We start from the raw sequence: 19,401 nt of genomic DNA on the forward strand, positions 1-19,401 counted from the left end.
TAATAACATAAACAAATGATAAAAAAACTGAATGTTCTAGCATTGTTACTGCGCAAGCATCCACACTATGAAAACTAGTGGTGGGAATCTCTAGCCACTTTATGCAATTTAATCTGCAATGCGATTAAAAAATGATTATTGATTATCTTTTTCATTTATACTGATTTTTGTTTTCTTCGTTGCATGACTAATTAGTTTTTTTTTTAAGTAAAATATTTGTCCCACTATTTAAAAATGAATGTATTTCACGACAATGTTTTCATATTAAAGAAGCTTAGTTAGACGTTTGTCTGGAGTTCTCTTGAGTCTCTGCACGGATCATCTTCATACTAGACTACATACGTCTGCTATGTTCTTGCCGGAGTGTGGGGGGGCGTGACGTGTGCAGGTGTGATGGATCACAGTATAAACCAATAGGTTGTTGGAATGGCTTATGTTGCTACTTCCCTACATCCAATCACAATCAGATTCACTCTATCTGGATGGACAGATTTATCTGGATAGTTTTTTTTTTTTTTTTTTTTAACCTTTGCAACATGGTGTTAGGGACTCGAGAACCTCTGATGCATACCTATAACTAGAGCCTATAAATCTACAGGACCAGCTATGCAGCTATGGGATTTTTAAGCTGCATATCCCATGCCAACCTCTGTCCACCATTGAATGGGCTTACTATAGACACACAAGTAGACGTCAGAACAGGACTTTGGGGAATGCAGGGGTCATTCGGGGTCAGATGAGTCCTGTGCAGTAACTGCAGGGTTTTATCAATGGGAAGAAGAACTGAAACAATTCTGGTCCACAGCAGCTCTACCTTGCAGCTTATAGGACGTTCTTGAGGTTTCTGCTGTAACAGTTGATTCCATAGCCCACAGGTACCACCTTCAGAGTGAGCTGTTAAAGTGGTACTTGGAAGGCCTTTTGGCATATTAAGCAGCAGGTCATAAAATACACTCATTCACATAAAATGAATGCACCTGGATTGCTGCAAAACTATATATGTCCGCACTTTAAGGTGCACTTAAACTCCTTTAATTTACCCAAAAATCAACAGTGCACCTTATAATCTGATGCACTATTTTATAAATCAGGATGTAAGGAGCAGTAAAGCCACTCTGTTGCGTTTTAGTTTAGTTCTATAGTTTAGATCTCAAGCACTAAGACTCGAGACTGGAGCAGTATTAGCATTATTAGCATTAGTATTAGGTATTAGCTGCTAATTGTGCTAGGCGCTAGCTCTTTTGCCATTTAGAGGTGAGTGTTATTGGCCTGTAGCCTGCTCCTAACCCTGGCTAGTACTGCTGGAGCAGCATTAGCATTATCTGCTAGCATTATCTGCTTATCGTTGTAAGCGCTAGTTAGCTGTTTTGTCATTCAGAGCTGAGTATGTCAGACTTTAGCCTGCTGCTAACTCCGGCTAGCACTCATGGAGCAGCATTAGCATTATCCGCTAACTGCGCTAGTTAGCTCTTTTGCCGTTCAGAGGTGAGTATTATCGGACTGTCGTCTCCCCAATTACTGTGTTAAAACAAACTACGTGGGGCGATCCGCTAGCTAATATTGCTCTGGGTTACCGGTGTAGCTCTTTCTGGATAGCTGTAGTGGAAATCTGGAAATCTAAGCTTACTGTAAATGAACGGAAACCGTTTCAAATACACAGGTTTTAAGAAAGAGAAATCTGTATGGATTTACATCCAGTGCTCGTTTGACTCGTTTGTTTACTTACCTTAGCTAAGCTTTACTAAGCTGGGTGGTGAGACCTGTGTGGAAATTTGCATAGTAAGTCATTCAGTCCTGCCTTGCTGTGGAGTGACACTCTGTCACATCTGTCATATGTGATGATCTGTAGAGCATTGCACACAACATTCAGTCACCCCTAGTAGTGGTATGAGGGACGCTAAAAGCTCAGCGATATGTGCAGGACATATGTGTTGCTGCCCCTCATTGCAGGGCTTCCTACTAGCATTTTTCAGCAGGATAATGATCCCTTACACACAGCAAGAGTTTCCAAGGAATGTCATAATCGGGTTGCAACACTTATTATTCTGCCAGATTTTACGTAAAGAAAACATTATTATTTTTTTTTTTTAAGCAAGATTACTTTTTTTGTTTTCATTTTTTACAGTGTCAAAATTACATAAAAGGAAAATGGCACGAGGCAAAAGTGTGGGTACCCATCAAGGTCAGTACTAAGTAGTGCCTCCTTTGGCACGTATTTCAAAGCTTGCTAATGCCAGCTATGAGTCTTTCACTTTCTGTTTGAGGAATGTTCACTTATTCTTCCTTGAGTTTCCTGGGCTTTCTGTGTTTTGAATGCAGTTTTAATATTACGGAATGGCTACGTGTACAGTACCTGTCAAAAGTTTGGACACACTTTAAAATCAGTATTTTTTAATTTTCCAAAAATTATCGTTGTAGATTAATACTGAAGTCATTCAAACTATGAAGACATAACAATGCAATTATTTACGAAACAAAAAATTGTTAAACTTTTAGTTTGGTTAACAGCTGTGATAAACTTGATAGGAGTTTATTACTTAAATTTCTTGTCTCTTAATGTGTTTGAGAGCATCAGTTGTAAAGATGTGAAGGGGTAGAGTTACAGGTATACAGTGAATAGCTCTATTTGAGTAATGTTCTAATACATATTATGTTAAGAACTACTCAACTAAGTAAAGAAAAAAGTACTTTAAGAAATAAAGGTGAATCAATATGAAAAATTGTAAGAACTATGAAAGTATCCTCAAGTGCAGTCGCAAAGACCATCAAAAACATTATGATGAAAATGGCACTCATTGGGACCACTTTAGGAAAGGAAGAGTAAGAGTACAGGATAAGTTATTCAAAATTACCAACCACAGAAACGAAAAGTTCACAGCTCCTCAGATAAGAGCACCTAAAAGCTTCACAGAATATTTTTGTTTAACACTTTTAAATTATTACATGATTTCATATGTGTGTGCCCCTTCATAGTCTGGATGACTTTGGAATACATTTGCAATGGGGGAAAAAAAAAACATTGTAGAAAAAAGGTGTGTCCAAACCTTTGACTGGTACCGTAAATTTTTCCTCACTTCTCTTCCCATGGCCTTTTTTTAATTGCATGCAAACACATCATAGGCCTGAACAAGGAAATGAAGGTAGGTTACTATTGTTGAGTTATCTGCTGGCTCAAATCTCTTGGGGTGCTCAAACGTTTGCATGGTGATTCTTTCCTTTTTTCCTCTATAAAGTAGTTTAAAACTAATTTATACAACTATGTTGCTTGTTGTAATGAACGACATCTTTAGGTTCGTGCCTTTTGGGGATCAGAACATCTTCTACACACTAAATTATTCACAACCTTTTAACACTCTGTAATGGAAAAGTAGCAGTAGAGGTGTTAAGATTGTTTTTGCAATAATGAAATTGTTGACGATCTGACAAAACACTGAAAAATACTTGATTTCAAGAATATTTCACTACAACAAAATAAGTGTGAACAGCTTCTGACCTTCAGTCTGATTAGGTTTTTAAAAATTGTAAGAAAATAATTAATGTAACGTAAAAAATATATAATGTAGCAAAGAAATCTACCACAATGCCTTAAGTGCAGAATTTTTAATACATGCATATGCAGCAAATTCTGCCTTTTGATTGGTATGTTTGGCTTTCAAATAGACTGAGTTAAAGTAACTCTTTTCGGGAGTTAAAAAACACTAATTCTGTGTTGATAAAATTACAACTCTCAATTAAAGTTAATTTTAACATGAACCGATTCACAGAGTTTACAACAAATGCTTAAATGTTCATCTATTGGGTTAATATTCCCATTATATGGGAAACTTAATCTAGCACAGAGTTTTGTCTACAAACTTCACAGTAGACAAAATAGAGTAGCTTGCTCTTATAGTCTATAACAATGTGTCCAGACAGTTAACCATGATACAAAATAAAACTAAATACCCAAGGGAAGGTAGCTCTGAAGAGTAAGACTACACACTGATGGTAAGTGAGAGTCTGTGAGCTGATGTATGGGAACCGAGTCGCTGCGCTTTTCTCCAAGCAGCATCAGCAGCAGTTTGTAAAGGGTTGGTAGCTGACTTCCCATGTATCGGAGGAGGCATGTGCTAGTCTTCACCCTTTTTGAGTTGGGGCATCACTAGTGACAGGGGGAATCTTAATGAGTAGGTTGGGTAATTGGCCTTGTAAATTTGAAAGAAAATGGGATAAAAATATAAATAATTTTTTAAAAAGTTCCAATTACCCAACTCAGACTTTGCTGCATATAAACTGAAAACATCCCATCTAGAACAAACTCTCCGTTTAAGTTAATTTTTATATGACATTTGTCACAGATAAACAACTAATTATGTTTATTTATTGAGGTAATCTTCCCATTACTTAACTTAATCCGCATTGTGTTACCACATTGCAGTTCTCAGGCAGCATTAAGTCACACTTTGCAGTAAAGAAAATATATAGTAACTTGTTCTTATAGCCTACACGTCTGTGGACAGTCAGTCAGCCATGATACAAAATTTAACTAGAAATACCCATGCAGCCCTGGTGGGTAAGACTGCACACTGATGGTGAATTGGAGTTGGGGGCTCTGTAGTCTAACATAAAATAAAAAATTATCTTCAAAACATTTTTACATGTTTTTCTTTAACTCCAAATTATACAACTTTATTAATGTGCTGTCTATAAACTGCAAACACAAATGAGTATTTAAATAAATGGGTCATTACAGCTTTACTGTAAAGAGAAAAACAAGACAGAATGTTGCTATTATCACAGTATGAATTTTTCAATTGTTTCAGAATTAAAAACAATACTATCACATGCAATATTGCATGTCTCATTCCGAAATTGCATTTAGGGTTTTAGCACGGGAGAGCTCCTTTATATATATATATATATATATATATATATATATATATATATATATATATGCCTTCCCTCTCTCTCTCTCCCTCTCTCTACCTCTCCCTGCACTCAGTGACCTGTTTGGCTTAAGCACACACACTCTGGGTTATGTAACTCGTGTCACTCTGCTCACCATCTCCCAGCCTGAACTGCTCCAGAGGGGTGCTCTCAACCAGCATCCCTTTATAGAAACACACTCACACACCTCGTTCTGGTTTTCATACGTTGTTGGGACTCAACATAAAGACATAAAGTGTAATGAAGAAATTGAGACACAGGTTTGGCACCTCTTTTGTATCTTTGGTTGGGTCTTTTGGAGAAAACTACACAAGCATTTAGTTGCAGGTGTTGCGGTTAAGGTGGGGTGTAGCCAGGTTTTTAAATTAAAGGGGCACGTACTATTTCTCTAAGAAAAGGACAGTGGGTTTTTTAGGTCGGAGCATATATGTTTCTTTATTATTTTATTTTATTTATTTTCTACATTGTAGATTAATATTAAAGACATGAATACAGTTGGAATATGGGATATTATGTTGTACACAGTAAAAAGTGTTTGTCCTCCACAATCCCCTGATCTAAACCTGATAAACTGAGATGGGGATTTGGGATGAGCTGGAGCTTCACAGCATGAAGGGAAGCCACTGAGAAAATACCACTGAGAGTGTGCAGTCCTCAAAGTCCTCAAAGCTAAATGTGCTACTTAGAAGCATCTAAACACTTTTTGTTTACAGAAAAAATCATCATGTGTTGCTCTATAGCTTTAATATACTCTTTAATATTCAGTTTACAATGTGAAAAAACATACAATTAAAATGAATAGGTGTGTCTAAACATTTGACTCTTATTGTATTGTATTCTACACCAATTTCTATATTTTTTCCAGCTCTGCTGATCATATATCACACTTTTTAGTTTTATAATAATTACAGACTGCAGTCCTGTATCTGTTTCTCTGCATACTTTACTATGATCAGGACCCACATCAGAGAAAACCACAGAGCAAATATTATTATTTTGTTGTGTGATGATGTATCATTTTCAGCACTGCAGTAACACTGATTAGCATGGTGGTTGTGTATGATGAGTTAGTGTGTGTTGTATGTGTATGTGTGGATCAGATACAGCAGTGCTGCTGGAGTTTTTAAACACCTCAGTGTCAAATGCCATAATGTAAGTGTCGTTGCAGGTTTTCTTACGTGAGAACTTTTTGCCCTAAAAATACCTGAAAACCGATTTACTCTTTCTCTCTCCCACACATACACACACATTCACACAACCACACCAGCACACACACACTCGTCACAGCTCTCTTCTCCCATGATGTCACTCCGTGGGGCGCTTGGCCCAAATCATATCCCGCGCTCCTCCTGCTCACCTCAGAATGGGCTCATTTTTCATCTCCTGCAGGCCCCACTGCCCTAATTTATTGATGGAATAGGCGAGCCTCCCGGAGGCTCAGGGAGAGGCGTGCTGCTGCTGCTGCTGCTGCTGGATAGAGCTGTAAAACTCTTCTGCCTCTTCTGTTTATCTCCCCTCTCTCTTTGGCCTACAGAATGGATGCTTTTCACCATCACTCACAATTATTCACCACTATTACTTCTGGAAAGAGCAGATTACTTCAGATTACAATCGCTGTCTAATTAAAAAAAAAAAACTAACTATACTCGGTACCCACAGTACTTGTCCAGTTTATTGAAAACACATACTGTGAGTCTTAGGTACAGAGTTACAAATTGGTTGCAGTTGCTGCACAGTTTGTCACCAGCCTTCTACTCCACACTGCAAAAAATCCATTGCCAAAAACTAGACAAAATATATGCAAATTAAGACAAATATATGTATATTAAGCAAAAAAATCTGCCAATGGGGTAAGCAAAATTTTCTTACAAAAAGCAATGGCAAAGTCTCAAAATGAGTGCAGTAGCACCTAAATCAAACAAAAAAGTCACTGTTTTTGGACACAAGAATCAGAATAACTTGATTGCTGCTTTATTGTGCTTATTTTGAGTTCAAATTACTTAAATTTACAAATTCTAAGTAAGAATGATTAAGATAATTATCTCTAAAATAAGCAAAATAATCTAACACCTACAATGCCTAGTAAGACAAAAAGTCTTATCAGAGAAGAAAATAAGATTTATTGTCTTAAATTTAGAAAATTTCACTTGCTAAGATCTAGTTTTTTGCAGTGCGTTCATCATTGGTCATTTTCTGAGAGGTTAGCGAGGTTAGCGTTTCTCTGTGACTTTTTTGCTGATTATTGCTGATTATATACACTTATCACCAAAAAAAATGGTTGCACCCAGAAAGAAGTGTCAGATTACTATAATGATGCTATTTGGACAAAAGTTGAAGGTTACCAGGAACATGAAATAATTGCGTTTGTAGAGTGATATAGGCACGTCTAAGGTCATCAAGTAGCATCCCACATATTTTTTTCAGATAGGTTAATGCAGCTGGCAATGCACTGTTTCTTTTGTCTTCAAAAAACCTCTTTGGACAATGGCAGTGTGTGGACGAGCATTGTCCTGTTGAAATATATATTAATACAAAGTTGGGCTGTCAAAGGACCAGTAATAAAGACCAATGATGATCTATCATATTAAGAAATTGCACCTCACTCTGAAGACAACCAATCTATTTGTTGATCGTCTTCAGCAAGACTAATATGGTAACTCCATGACAATCTGGCATGACTACCCAACACTTTTCTTTTGTGCTGTTTGATTCCATCTGGGTGCAACTATTTATTATTGATAATAAGGTTAATAATTTGATTATTTTTTTGTTACTTTACTGTTTTTAATGGTCTAATTGTTTTTTGTCATTCATTTTAAAATGTCTCGTTGTCATCTCTAGTATGAATGGATGCCATGTGAGCTGTTTTTTGTGGAAATAAAGTGCTCCAGTGATTCGTTGTAACGCTACTTTAGTCTGGTGAAGCAGTGGGGGGAAAGGATTTCGGCTCTTGCTCATGAATATTCATACATGCAAACATATTGCCTCTGATTGGCCAACAGCGCTGAGAGGCAGTGAGATGGACAACAGTTAGAAATGTTTAAAAATAAAGACATTTTTACACTAATAACAGTCTTTGCAATATCATATGTTACATAACAACATGCGTAATGCCCTGCTATGTAATGCATTTCACTGGTGGTGTTCCATAGACAAATTCTTACCATTTTTTTCCTTAGCTCTGAATTACTGCGCAAAGCATATAACCCTGATGTGTTATTTACACAAACTCCCTGCATGCTGAGAAAATACCAAGAGAATGTAGATCTGTGATCAAAGCTAAATGTGGCTACTAAGAAGAATTTAAAGTATAAAACATATTCTGTGTGTTAAAACAAATTTAGTGACGAGACCCTGGTGCTGTCAAACTTAATATATAAATAACAAATTAGCATAATAATCTCTCACAGATGCAGCAGATATTGGCTGGGCTGAGAGCTGAAGAGGTTGACTGGGACATGAGCTGGTAATTTTTGTTGAAGCAGGAATTTGCATTTTAGATTAATTCATTGTGTTTGATTAATCACGATTAACTGTTTCTTTTCTTGACAATAGTAATGATTAACTGTTCATGATACTGACATTACTTCAAGCATTCAAGGAGACTTTATTGTCATTCGCATCACCTGTGATACATGAAGTTGAACGAAATTGTAATCTCACAGTCCAGTTACATCTAAATGAGCAATTGTTAAAATAAGATAAATTTCCAATCTGCCACTTTTTTGTAAAATTTTGATCCTAACTTTCTTAACCAGCCTTTAAACTCAGTATTGGACAATATATTAGAAACCTCCCCTAATTTAAAATAGATCATTTAAAGAATAATAACCTTTCTTAAAAATATGATCTTGACCAGAAGGAATTAGGTTTAAACATTGAAGAGGAACCTTGGAACTGTGCTCTACGAAGAGATAATTGTAGTATTTATTTAGCTAAATTAGGTATAATACAATTTAAATCACTAAATCATACACAGGCAAGATTAGCTCAAATATATTGTAATGATGATAAGGATTGTAATTAATGTCATAGTGCCCCAGGCAGTCTGACCCATATGTTCAGGTCTCGTCCTGCTTTAGCCAACTATTGGCTAACGATTTTTCACATCTTCTTATTCTAGTAACTTGCATCTTTAGCCTAACTTATTAGCCACCATATTTAGCATATCTGATAGTAAAACCCACAGAACCATCATCACCTTTACAACCTTTCTAGTTCACAGGAGAACTTTATTACAACCCCTCACTCTCTCCATGCTGTATTTGAGTATTGAAATGTAATGCCTTTAGATGATGAGTTGAGAGGGGGTCTGTACAAGGGTTCTTCAGTTTGGATAGAGGGATCTAACTAAGTGGGGGTAGTATAATTTTGGGAAAGGATTTTATGGTCATAAATGAAATAAAAATGGTCATAAAAATAGAAAAATATCTAATTGCGACTTTGCTCATAATTTGTACCTGAATAAATATATATGAATAACAATAGATTTTGGTGCTTCACTAGTGCAAAGAGAACGGAGTGTTTTTTCACCATTCTTAAGAACATATTTAACCAGGAAAAGAAAAAAAGTTAAGCTTCCTTTTTTGTAGTTCTATAGAGAACATAAGAATCCTTTACAAAAGCATTCAAAAACTTGCCCAGTTTGACAGAGAGTGTGAATGAGTGGAAAAGATGTACTCTAGGCTTTGGGCCTTTGGCTGTTTATAGCGCATCTCTCTGTGTATGAGTGTGTGTGTGTGTATGTGTGTGTGTGTGTGTGAGTGTGTGTGTGTTGGGCAAATTTGGACCAAGCTCACACTCTGGCTTCAGGCATGTTGACTTTGGACTCTTGTGTTGGACCTGTATGGGTCTCGGCTGGCTGGGCCTTTTGTGTGTGTGTGTGTGTGTGTACGTGTGTACGTGTGTCTGGCTGGAGCAGGCAGATTACCATGTCGGAGTGTGAAAACCCAATCCCAGCACACCAACTGGATTAGACTGGATTACAACGCAGCACATTCACCTCTGGGGCCGTGGCCAGGACGCTGACTTTAGGGCCTAAACACACACACACACACACACGGAGGTGTGGACGCTGCTGGGGTTGTATTCAGATAGTGAAGATATTGATCTAGTTGTGCAGAAGAGAGATGTGTGGAGTCTGATTCTGACATTCTATTATAACTTTAAAGGTTAGAGAGAGGGAGAGAGAGAGAGAAAGAAAGAGAGAGAGTGATAAACAGTGATAAAGTGAAATGGGTGATGAAAGAGAGAGAGAGAAATGTGTGGGATAATGAAAAATAAAACTGTATATTGAATAGGGGTGGAGCATTATTTCAGTATTGTTTGATCGTATTGTGTCATAGCAAATTTCAGTATTTTTAGGCCCAATCCCATTTCACTTTTGTACTTCTCCCCCTTATTTTTGGGTGTAACCGTTCCTCTTGAAACAGACTTACAAGGGAAAGGGTGAAATCCTCCCCTAAGTATTGAGACGAACCTTCAAGCACTTGATACAGATATAGATAGTTCAGCAACCTAGCTGCTGGTTAACTAGTGAACTTTAGGGCATTGCATGTCTTCAGAAAAGGGATAGATGGTGCACCAATAATTATTATTGTCAAATCCTTAATTTCTCTGTGTTGGGGAGCTGAAATATTTTTTTTATTAACTTTTATATATATTTTTTTCCCATTCCACCTTAAATGTTGCAGCTGTCTGTTGCACCGTTTCAGGTGAAGGAAAAAAAATAGCTAGCTAGCTACTGAGACAAACTACTAGCAATGTTTTATGCTTGTTATGAAGAAAATGGCCATAAAACATTGAAACTACACCTTAAACTAAGTTCATATAGTGTTTATCATATTTTTTTTAACCAGAAAAATATTACATTTTTTTTTTTTTTTTTTTTTTTGGTCTTGCCAGTGATTTCCAGACCTCTGTTTTGAGTATGCCTATAAAGAATCTCCAGCCTAACAAGAATGGGGACATACTACCCCTAGGTTCAAACACGGAAAACAGAGGTGGGGTGAAATGGGATTGGGGCTTAAACTCCCTAAGACTTTTCTCCTAGTTTCCTCCCCAAACCCAGACTCGTCCATCAGGAGAAGTGTGATTCATCACTACAGAAAACACATCTCCACTGCTCGAGAGACCAGTGTCTGCATGCTTTACACTAGGGGTGCAACGGTTCTTGATATTTTATCAAACTGTTCGGTTTGGCCTGTTCGGTTCGATACACCTGGATGAAGTGCAATATTTCGGTGCGTGCACTAACAGAGCGAATTTTCTTCACTCTGTTAGTGCACGCACCGAAGTTTGGTATTTACTTAAAGTATGTGACTGGATGACAAAATTTCTTGGTTGAGTTAATTGAATAATATGCATGTTTACATTTCATATTACCGCACTTTATTTAATATTGCCTGTTCTTGAATAGTGATAAAAATAAGTGGTTTTTTTTATTAATAAGTGTTTTTTATTATACATTTTTATGATTTAATTTAATCTTTTTTTTTTGTTTATTTAATATTAGCTCTGCAAGTGTGAGTAGGAGCACCTTGTTGATTTGAAATAGAAATGGCTAAAAACGTGCTGCATGTTGGAGTTAGATAATATTAATATATTAAAACCGAACCAATACTGTGGCCCAAGAACCGCGGTACAAACCGAACTGTGTTCACAGTGTTGCATCCCTACTTTACACCACTGCATACTTTTGGCAATATAATGTTATGTGATTTACTGTCAATATTAATATTCTGTAATTGGGAATTTATAGCTTTAAATGTTATCTGGTTTGGCGACATTGCAGTAGGGACATTTATGTTCCATTTGAGAGAGAGAGAGAGAGAGAGAGAGAGAGAAAGAGATGAAATATAGAACACACACACACACGCACACACACACACAGGCACACCGGGTTATACAGAGGTGCTGACTGGGCACCCACTGTCCAGGTTTAATTAAACAGCCTGTGGGCAGTACACTGATTTATATATCTTACTTTTCTGTCTTTTTCTACTTCTCTTTTACCTCTCTTTCTCATTTCACTCGTGCAGTAGTACACCGGTCCCCCACCCACCACCTATCAAATTGATTTTGGAGGACAGGCTCCACATTAAAAGTTTGTGCAAGAACAGTGCATCTCTCTCTCAATTCAACCCAGTAAGATATATTGCCAAGACTAGGGGTGTGGCAAAATATCAATATTACAATATATTGGATCATTGGATTATCAATTTCTGATACATTATTGACACACAATGCCAGATATGGATATAATTATTTAAACGTAGGCGCTCTAAAGACTTTCCCCCAATTAGACTTGCTAATGTTACTAAAGCTTCATTATTCCACATGGTGGCACTAATCAAATAAATAGGGTAAATCTGTGGTATAGAATATTGGTTGTGAAATTCTGTGAATCTGACATCAACAAATCCATAATTCCTGGTATTTACCTATTTAGGAATATTTTATTTTCTTCATTAAGTCAGATATCGTGAAGTATCATAGAGAATTGTCTTTTGATATTTCTGTTAAAATTGCTTGCCTGTTTGTGTGAACATTTTTAACCAGATGCCACCGGTCAGTATCAGTAACTATCACTATGGTAATGCTTTCTGTGATGTATTCCCAGTATTCTCTTTCAACATTCGCTCGGTATCTCACTATGGGAAACGCCCTCTGTCGTGACGGACCACGGAAGAACCAATGACACCACGTCTGTTGGCAGACAGACCAATCACAATTGTGATAGGGGAGCGCCACCTCTTACAATACCCATCCCCTCGCTCCCCGGCCTCATTCTCGCTTTCTTCCCCATGAAGACCACATACCTCCCTCAGCGCGACCTGAAACCCGCTAGCGCGAAGAAGACCTACGCTAGCGAGGCGCTAGCCTCACCCAGCTGGGCTGAAATTATGGAGGAGGAATCCCCCCTACCTCCACTTTTTGACACTAGCCTCACAGAGGGGTTGGAGGAGGAAGAGGAGGATGAAGAGACGCTCACGCGCCTTCTTCAGGATGACCCGGAGGATGAGGAGGAGCACGCCATCCTCCCCTCCGCCAAATCATCCAGACCAGCTAGCTCTCAGGGCGGCGAGCCAACCCCCCTTCCCGACTGGGACTTGCTGGAAGTCTGTAAAAGGGCAGCTGCTAAACTTAATATTGAATGGCCAGCATCCCAGGGCAACCTGGGCTCTGAGCGGGACCTTTACGACGGAAAGAGACTGCTTCCTCGCTCACCACCGAGTAAGCAACTTCTCCCTTCTGTACCAGCTTGCGTGGCGGAGATGAAACGCTTTTTGGATAAACACTTCTCACACCGCGCACCTGTCAAGGGCTATTCTCAGCTGGATATTAAGGATATGGAAGAGCTCGGGCTCTCCAATCCTCCTGTGGTGGAGCAGTCAGTGGCTCACCACCTATACCCGAGCAGGAAAACTTCCCTGTCCCCTAACATCTCTCTCCCTGGGAAATTGGAACGCTTCACAGCCTCCATGTACCAGAAAATTTACAAGTCCTCCGCACTGGCAGTTAGGGCGCTCAACACGACCTCGCTCTTAACAGCTTATCAGGCGGAACTATTAGAGGAGATGGGGAAACAACTGGACGCGGGCAGCCCGAACCCAGCGTTATGGGAAGAGATCTGTGTCATTACAGACCTTAACCTGCGCATGTCACGTGGTGCCGTCCAGAGCAGTGGCCGGACCATGGGCTTGGCAGTAGCGGGAGAGAGATCTCTCTGGCTGAACTTATCCAGTCTCAGTGACAGAGAGAAAGCGGACCTCCTCGACGCTCCAGTGGACCCTAAAGAACTTTTCGGTCCAGCCATAGCGGCTATGCGTCAGAAATGCGATCTCCACAAGAAAGAAGGAGAAGCATTTGATGTTTGTTTTCCCCGTAAACCCGCCCCCCGACCGACCCCCGCTATGCGCCACCCCCCCCCCCCCCCACCGCCGCCCGCGAGGGGTTTTCGGCAGGGATATAGAATGGCACCGAGCCGTGGTCCTGAGCATGTGACCAACCCTCAGATCAAGCCGGCCGGTGGCAGACCACGTGGGAAAATTTCATTCGCCGCAGCGGCCGCTAAACACCGGCCGACCGAGCCCCACGGTGGCAATAAGTCACGCAACTCCTAGGGGACACCCCCGCCGGAAAAAAGGAGCAGCCAGCACTTAGAGTTCTCTGGCATGCTCCTCAGCGAGTCCAGCGCACCCCCTCCGTTAAAGAGGAGGAAGTTATGTGCGCCAGTTTACCCCGAGTGTGCTTTGGCCCGTTCAGTTCTCCAGACACACCAAAATGTTCAAATGTTTTTTCATGCAAGCGAAATAAAAACACATCTGTCGCATCCAGGCTGTTTGCCAAGGGCGCAGATTCTTTTCTCCACAAAAATCATACATCATATGGGAATTGATAAATTATCTGTTGGTCGTCACCCTTTAATAAGCCGTTTTATGAAGGGTGCACGTCGCTTGCGTCCAACCTCTAAACCCTTGGTTCCACCTTGGGATCTGTCCTTGGTTCTAGAGGCTCTGTCACTTTCACCCTTTGAACCTCTAGAGAGGATAGATATGAAACTCCTCTCATTTAAGACTATTTTATTACTCGCTTTAGTTTCAGCTAAACGAGTAAGTGAGCTCCAGGCTCTGTCAATCCATCCGGCCTGCATACATTTCAGCGCGGATGGCTCTAAGGTGGTGTTGCGACCCAACCCAGCCTTTGTACCGAAGGTATGGGATGCTGCTTATACATGTACCACTCTGGAGCTTAAAGCCTTCCATCCTCCGCCCTTCTCATCTGAGGAGGAGCGGCGGCTTCATTGTCTGTGTCCTGTCAGGGCTTTACGTACATATATAGACAGGTCTAAAGAGTTCAGGGACTCGCCAGGGTAAGCCTGTTTCTTCTCAGCGCTTGTCCCATTGGATGGTGCAAGCCATCAGCTTAGCGTATGAAGCCAGAGGCCAACAGGCCCCATCAGGCCTAAGGGCCCACTCCACCAGGGGCATGGCTGCTTCTTGGGCCCTTTTTAAGGGTGTTTTAATACAGGACATTTGTGCAGCTGCCAGCTGGGCTTCGCCGCACACCTTTGCCAGATTCTATCGGCTTGACGTCACTGCAGCACCAGTGGCACACTCTGTGCTCAGTGTAACAAGATAGTTACAGGATTGGCGGAGCTGGTCATGCATTCTGTATAGGTCAGAACGTCATTATTTAACCATTTCTAGGCAGGCAGCACGGCTTCGGGAGGCATGCAATACGGGAGTTGTCTATATCACTCCTATAGTGAGATACCGAGCGAATGTTGAAAGAGAACGTCCGGTTACTTGCGTAACCTCGGTTCTCTGATAACATGAGTGAGGTATCTCACCATTAATCCCTTCTTGCACGGCACGGGGGAAAGCATGCCGAGAATGAGGCCGGGGAGCGAGGGGATGGGTATTGTAAGAGGTGGCGCTCCCCTATCACAATTGTGATTGGTCTGTCTGCCAACAGATGTGGTGTCATTGGTTCTTCCGTGGTCCGTCACGCCAGAGGGCGTTTCCCATAGTGAGATACCTCACTCATGTTATCAGAGAACCGAGGTTACGCAAGTAACCGGATGTTTTTTTCACCTGTGACGTGTGTATACGCCACACTCTATTAGGCCTCATTTCAAACTCATGTCACAGTAATTCACATCACCTTGGCACGGGCATGCTGGCCAGTGTTGAACCTCACTCACAAGATAACACCTCATACTTTATGTAGATATGGGTGTTCCCAAGCTGTCCCCTGGGGTCACACTGCATTATTAATTGATACGCTGCAGTCACATGACTTCTAACATGTAAATATAAAAACATACACACATTCATGCTGTCAAATTAGTGTGTTCATTTTAATTAAAGAATTTGTGCCTCAGCACTGCATTTTTTTATTTTGATTATTTTTATTTTATTTGGACTTTACTAAGAAAACTTAAATACAGTAAAAAAAATAATTCTGTAAATAGTTGCATCTCACTTTTAGGCATTTTAAACAGGGCTGGTATATTTTACAGAGCATATTTCAGCTATTGACTGTTAATGTGTGTTGTTTCCTTCAGTTTAGAAATTTGAGAAAGAGATGTGGATTTGTAATTTTTTTGCTAGTTATTCATTAATTTGCTCCTCAACTAAAATGTATTTTAATTTATTTAAAATACTTTTGTATTCAATTTAGATTAATTAATCACAGAGCATGTAATTAATTTGATGTTTTTTTTTTTTAGTGCTTGACAGAACTAATACACCTACAGGCCTCAGCATCTCTTATCTCTCTCTGTACTGCTCGTTCTCTCTCTCTCTCTCTCTCTCTCTCTCTGTACCTCTCTGGCAGTATTGATTGTGTTAGCAGGAGTTGGGGACAGTGAGGGGAAGGGAAGAAAAGAAGGGAGGGGGTTTAAATCGATGGCACATTTCACGTCTAATGAGACACCTACATTCTCTCCTCCGCCCTTAAAGGCCTTCATATTTCCCTGTGACTCCACTATTTTATTGTTCTCTCTCTATATCTCTCTCTCTCTCTCTCTCTCTCTCTCTCTCTCTCTCTCTCTATCTCTCTATCTCTCTCACTCGCTCTCTCAGCTTCAGCCAGTGTGTTTCCACAACGATAGAGGGTCAATCTGTCTTCCCTATTGATCTTCTTTGTTAGGGGTGGAAAGTATTGGCGAATGAAAGTTTTGTGGTAGGCTCCCCTGACTCCCAGGCTTTAAAAGTTCAGGTCTGTGGACGTTTTTCATCGATGGTTTTGGTGGTGTTGCTCAGACTGCATTAGAGTGGGAGTTTCCTTTCTGAAGATTATACTAAGGGATATATGTTAAGGCACTGCATTTTCACCAGTCTGCTTTTCAAGAGGACACTTTTGAAATTTTTTTTGAGTGAATTATAGAGAGGAAGTACCAGTCGAAAGTTTAAATACACCTCCTCATTCTATGTTTGTCTTTATTTTCTTACATTGTTAATCAATTTATCCAGACTATGATGGAATTTATAAGGAATCATGTATTAAGCGTAAATGTACTAAACCAAAATACTAAAAAAAAAAATTGACTGCTTCTGTACTCTGATTTCTAGTTGATTTCAAGTCACACTAAGAGACTTGACTCGGACTCGGAGGATTTAAACTTGACTCAGAGACTTTAAACTCAACAATAGAACAAGACTCTCATTTAAAAATGCCAGAAATTAGCTCAGACTTGTAACTGAGACTTAATACTTGAGTCAGAGATGAGATTTGACCTTGAGATTAAATATTTGACTAGAACTTTTACCACAGAATTATATATTATATCATTTACTAAGGGAAAGGAATCTATTCAAGCTAACTTGACCTTATGTAAAAAAAAGTATTTTCACAGAGTGAGTGACTGAACCCACCCAAAGCTGCTTTACAATTAAGTTTTAATCAACATTCGGCATTCTCTCAATCGGAAACGACCGTCCACCTGAAGGACTACAACGAGGAGTTGACCCAATCCATATCTGGGCATACGGTCATACTCTGACTTAACCCAGAGACTCAGCTCTGACTTAAACCCAGAGACTCTACTCTGACTTAAACCCAGAGACTCTACTCTGACTCTCAGCCAGAGACTCAGCTCTGACTTAAACCCAGAGACTCAGCTCTGACTTAAACCCAGAGACTCAGCTCTGACTTAAACCCAGAGACTCAGCTCTGACTTAAACCCAGAGACTCAACTCTGACTCTCAGCCAGAGACTCAACTCTGACTCTCAGCCAGAGACTCAACTCTGACTCTCAGCCAGAGAATCAGCTCTGACTCTCAGCCAGAGACTCAACTCTGACTCTCAGCCAGAGAATCAGCTCTGACTCTCAGCCAGAGACTCAACTCTGACTCTCAGCCAGAGAATCAGCTCTGACCCTCAGCCAGAGACTCAACTCTGACTCTAAGCCAAAGACTCAACTCTGACTCTCAGCCAGAGACTCAACTCTGACTTAAACCCAGAGACTCTACTCTGACTCTCAGCCAGAGACTCAACTCTGACTTAAACCCAGAGACTCAACTCTGACTCTCAGCCAGAGACTCAACTCTGACTTAAACCCAGAGACTCTACTCTGACTCTCAGCCAGAGACTCAACTCTGACTTAAACCCAGAGACTCAACTCTGACTCTCAGCCAGAGATTTAACGCTGACTCTTAGCCAGAGGCTCTACTCTGACTCTCAGCCAAAGACTCAACTCTCATTCTCACCCAGAGACTCAACTCTGACTTAAACCTAGAGACTCAACTGTGATTTTAAACCCATAGATATGACTGTAAAGACAGAAACTCGAATGTGACTCGGACCCAGAGTTTTCATACCCAACTTGTTACTACGCAACAACAGCTGAGTTTTATAAGTTACTATTCAAACCTCCTGTAAACCCACACATATTCAAATGCCTGCATGAACATATCCGCATTCTGTCTCCAGCATCAGGAAGTGCATTAGTAATCATTTTATGTAAAAGCTTGCTATAAAAAAGATAAAATGGTAATGGTAAGCTTTAAATTCTGTCATCTGACCTCAGTTAAAAGAAATATTAAGTTTGGGTTTAAATAATTTAACAGTCTGATCCTGGCATAAGGAAGTGCCTGGGGAGCTCTCCTAAAAGCCATATCACCAATTCCGACAGAACCTAATGTGAGGAAAAGACAAAAGAGCAGAGCCTGGGGAAAGAAGTACAAGGGCAGGACTATGCGCATGAAATAAATCCAATATGTAACCATGCCAGTTCATTTGAGGTCTTGTAGTGTTAAACTTTATTCATTGTCTAAGTGGAAATCAGTGGAGAGCTTTTTATGTGCTTTTGTCTTGCAGTTTGTTTATCTATAAGAAAGAAAAAGAATGAATAAAATAAAAAAGGTAATTGCATATTTGAGCTTTTTTAATTTTTTTATTTGGTTTAAGACAGTTCATACTGCAACCCAGAAGCCAGAAAACTGTAATGAAATGTTTAAAACAATGATCCTAGAAGAGATTGTGAGGCATTTGGGCATGTTCTCTTCTACCGTACACAATATCATTAAACCATTCGAAGAATTGAAAAAATATTTCAGTATATAATAATCACCTTCCACTTTTACCCTTATGATTTGGATCTAGGAATCTGGGATATGGACCATCTTACAGTGGAAACAGTGTATTGTGGTCAGGCGAATTATAATAGTATTACAGATCATTTTGGAAAGAATGAACACCATGTGCTTTGGACCAAAGACAAAAAGGACCATCCAGACTGTTCTCAGCAAGAAGTGGGTTTGTGTCAGTACTTCAGTGATGCAGCATAAATTCACAAAAGTACATTGGGATCTTAGATAAGCGTTTCTTAATCTTTTTTCTATCAGTGAGAAACTTGAGCTTAGGATGATGCACACCACTGCCCTGATCTGGTAAGAATGGAGGAGAGACAGACATGGAGCTCTTGGTCTACAATATTTAGTTGTTCCCTCTACTTGTTCTTGATAT

The 19,401-nt window shown here is 39.8% G+C and overlaps 1 protein-coding gene across 4 annotated transcripts in view; it reads left to right on the plus strand.

Annotated features, from left to right (window-relative positions):
* Window positions 1-19,401, plus strand: part of arhgef10la (Rho guanine nucleotide exchange factor (GEF) 10-like a) — a 288,915-nt gene that overhangs the window by 108,648 nt on the left and 160,866 nt on the right. For 3 of the 4 annotated variants that reach the window (XM_049471703.1, XM_049471702.1, XM_022682351.2), the window contains one exon: window positions 2,126-2,182. The exons of the other annotated variant lie outside the window; for it this stretch is intronic. In XM_049471703.1, coding sequence (XP_049327660.1) covers window positions 2,126-2,182 — 57 coding nt within the window. The remainder of the gene's footprint in view (window positions 1-2,125; window positions 2,183-19,401) is intronic. 4 annotated transcript variants of the gene reach the window in all.

Source organism: Astyanax mexicanus, chromosome 24 (assembly GCF_023375975.1).
Source record: "Astyanax mexicanus isolate ESR-SI-001 chromosome 24, AstMex3_surface, whole genome shotgun sequence".
NCBI lineage: Eukaryota > Metazoa > Chordata > Actinopteri > Characiformes > Acestrorhamphidae > Astyanax > Astyanax mexicanus.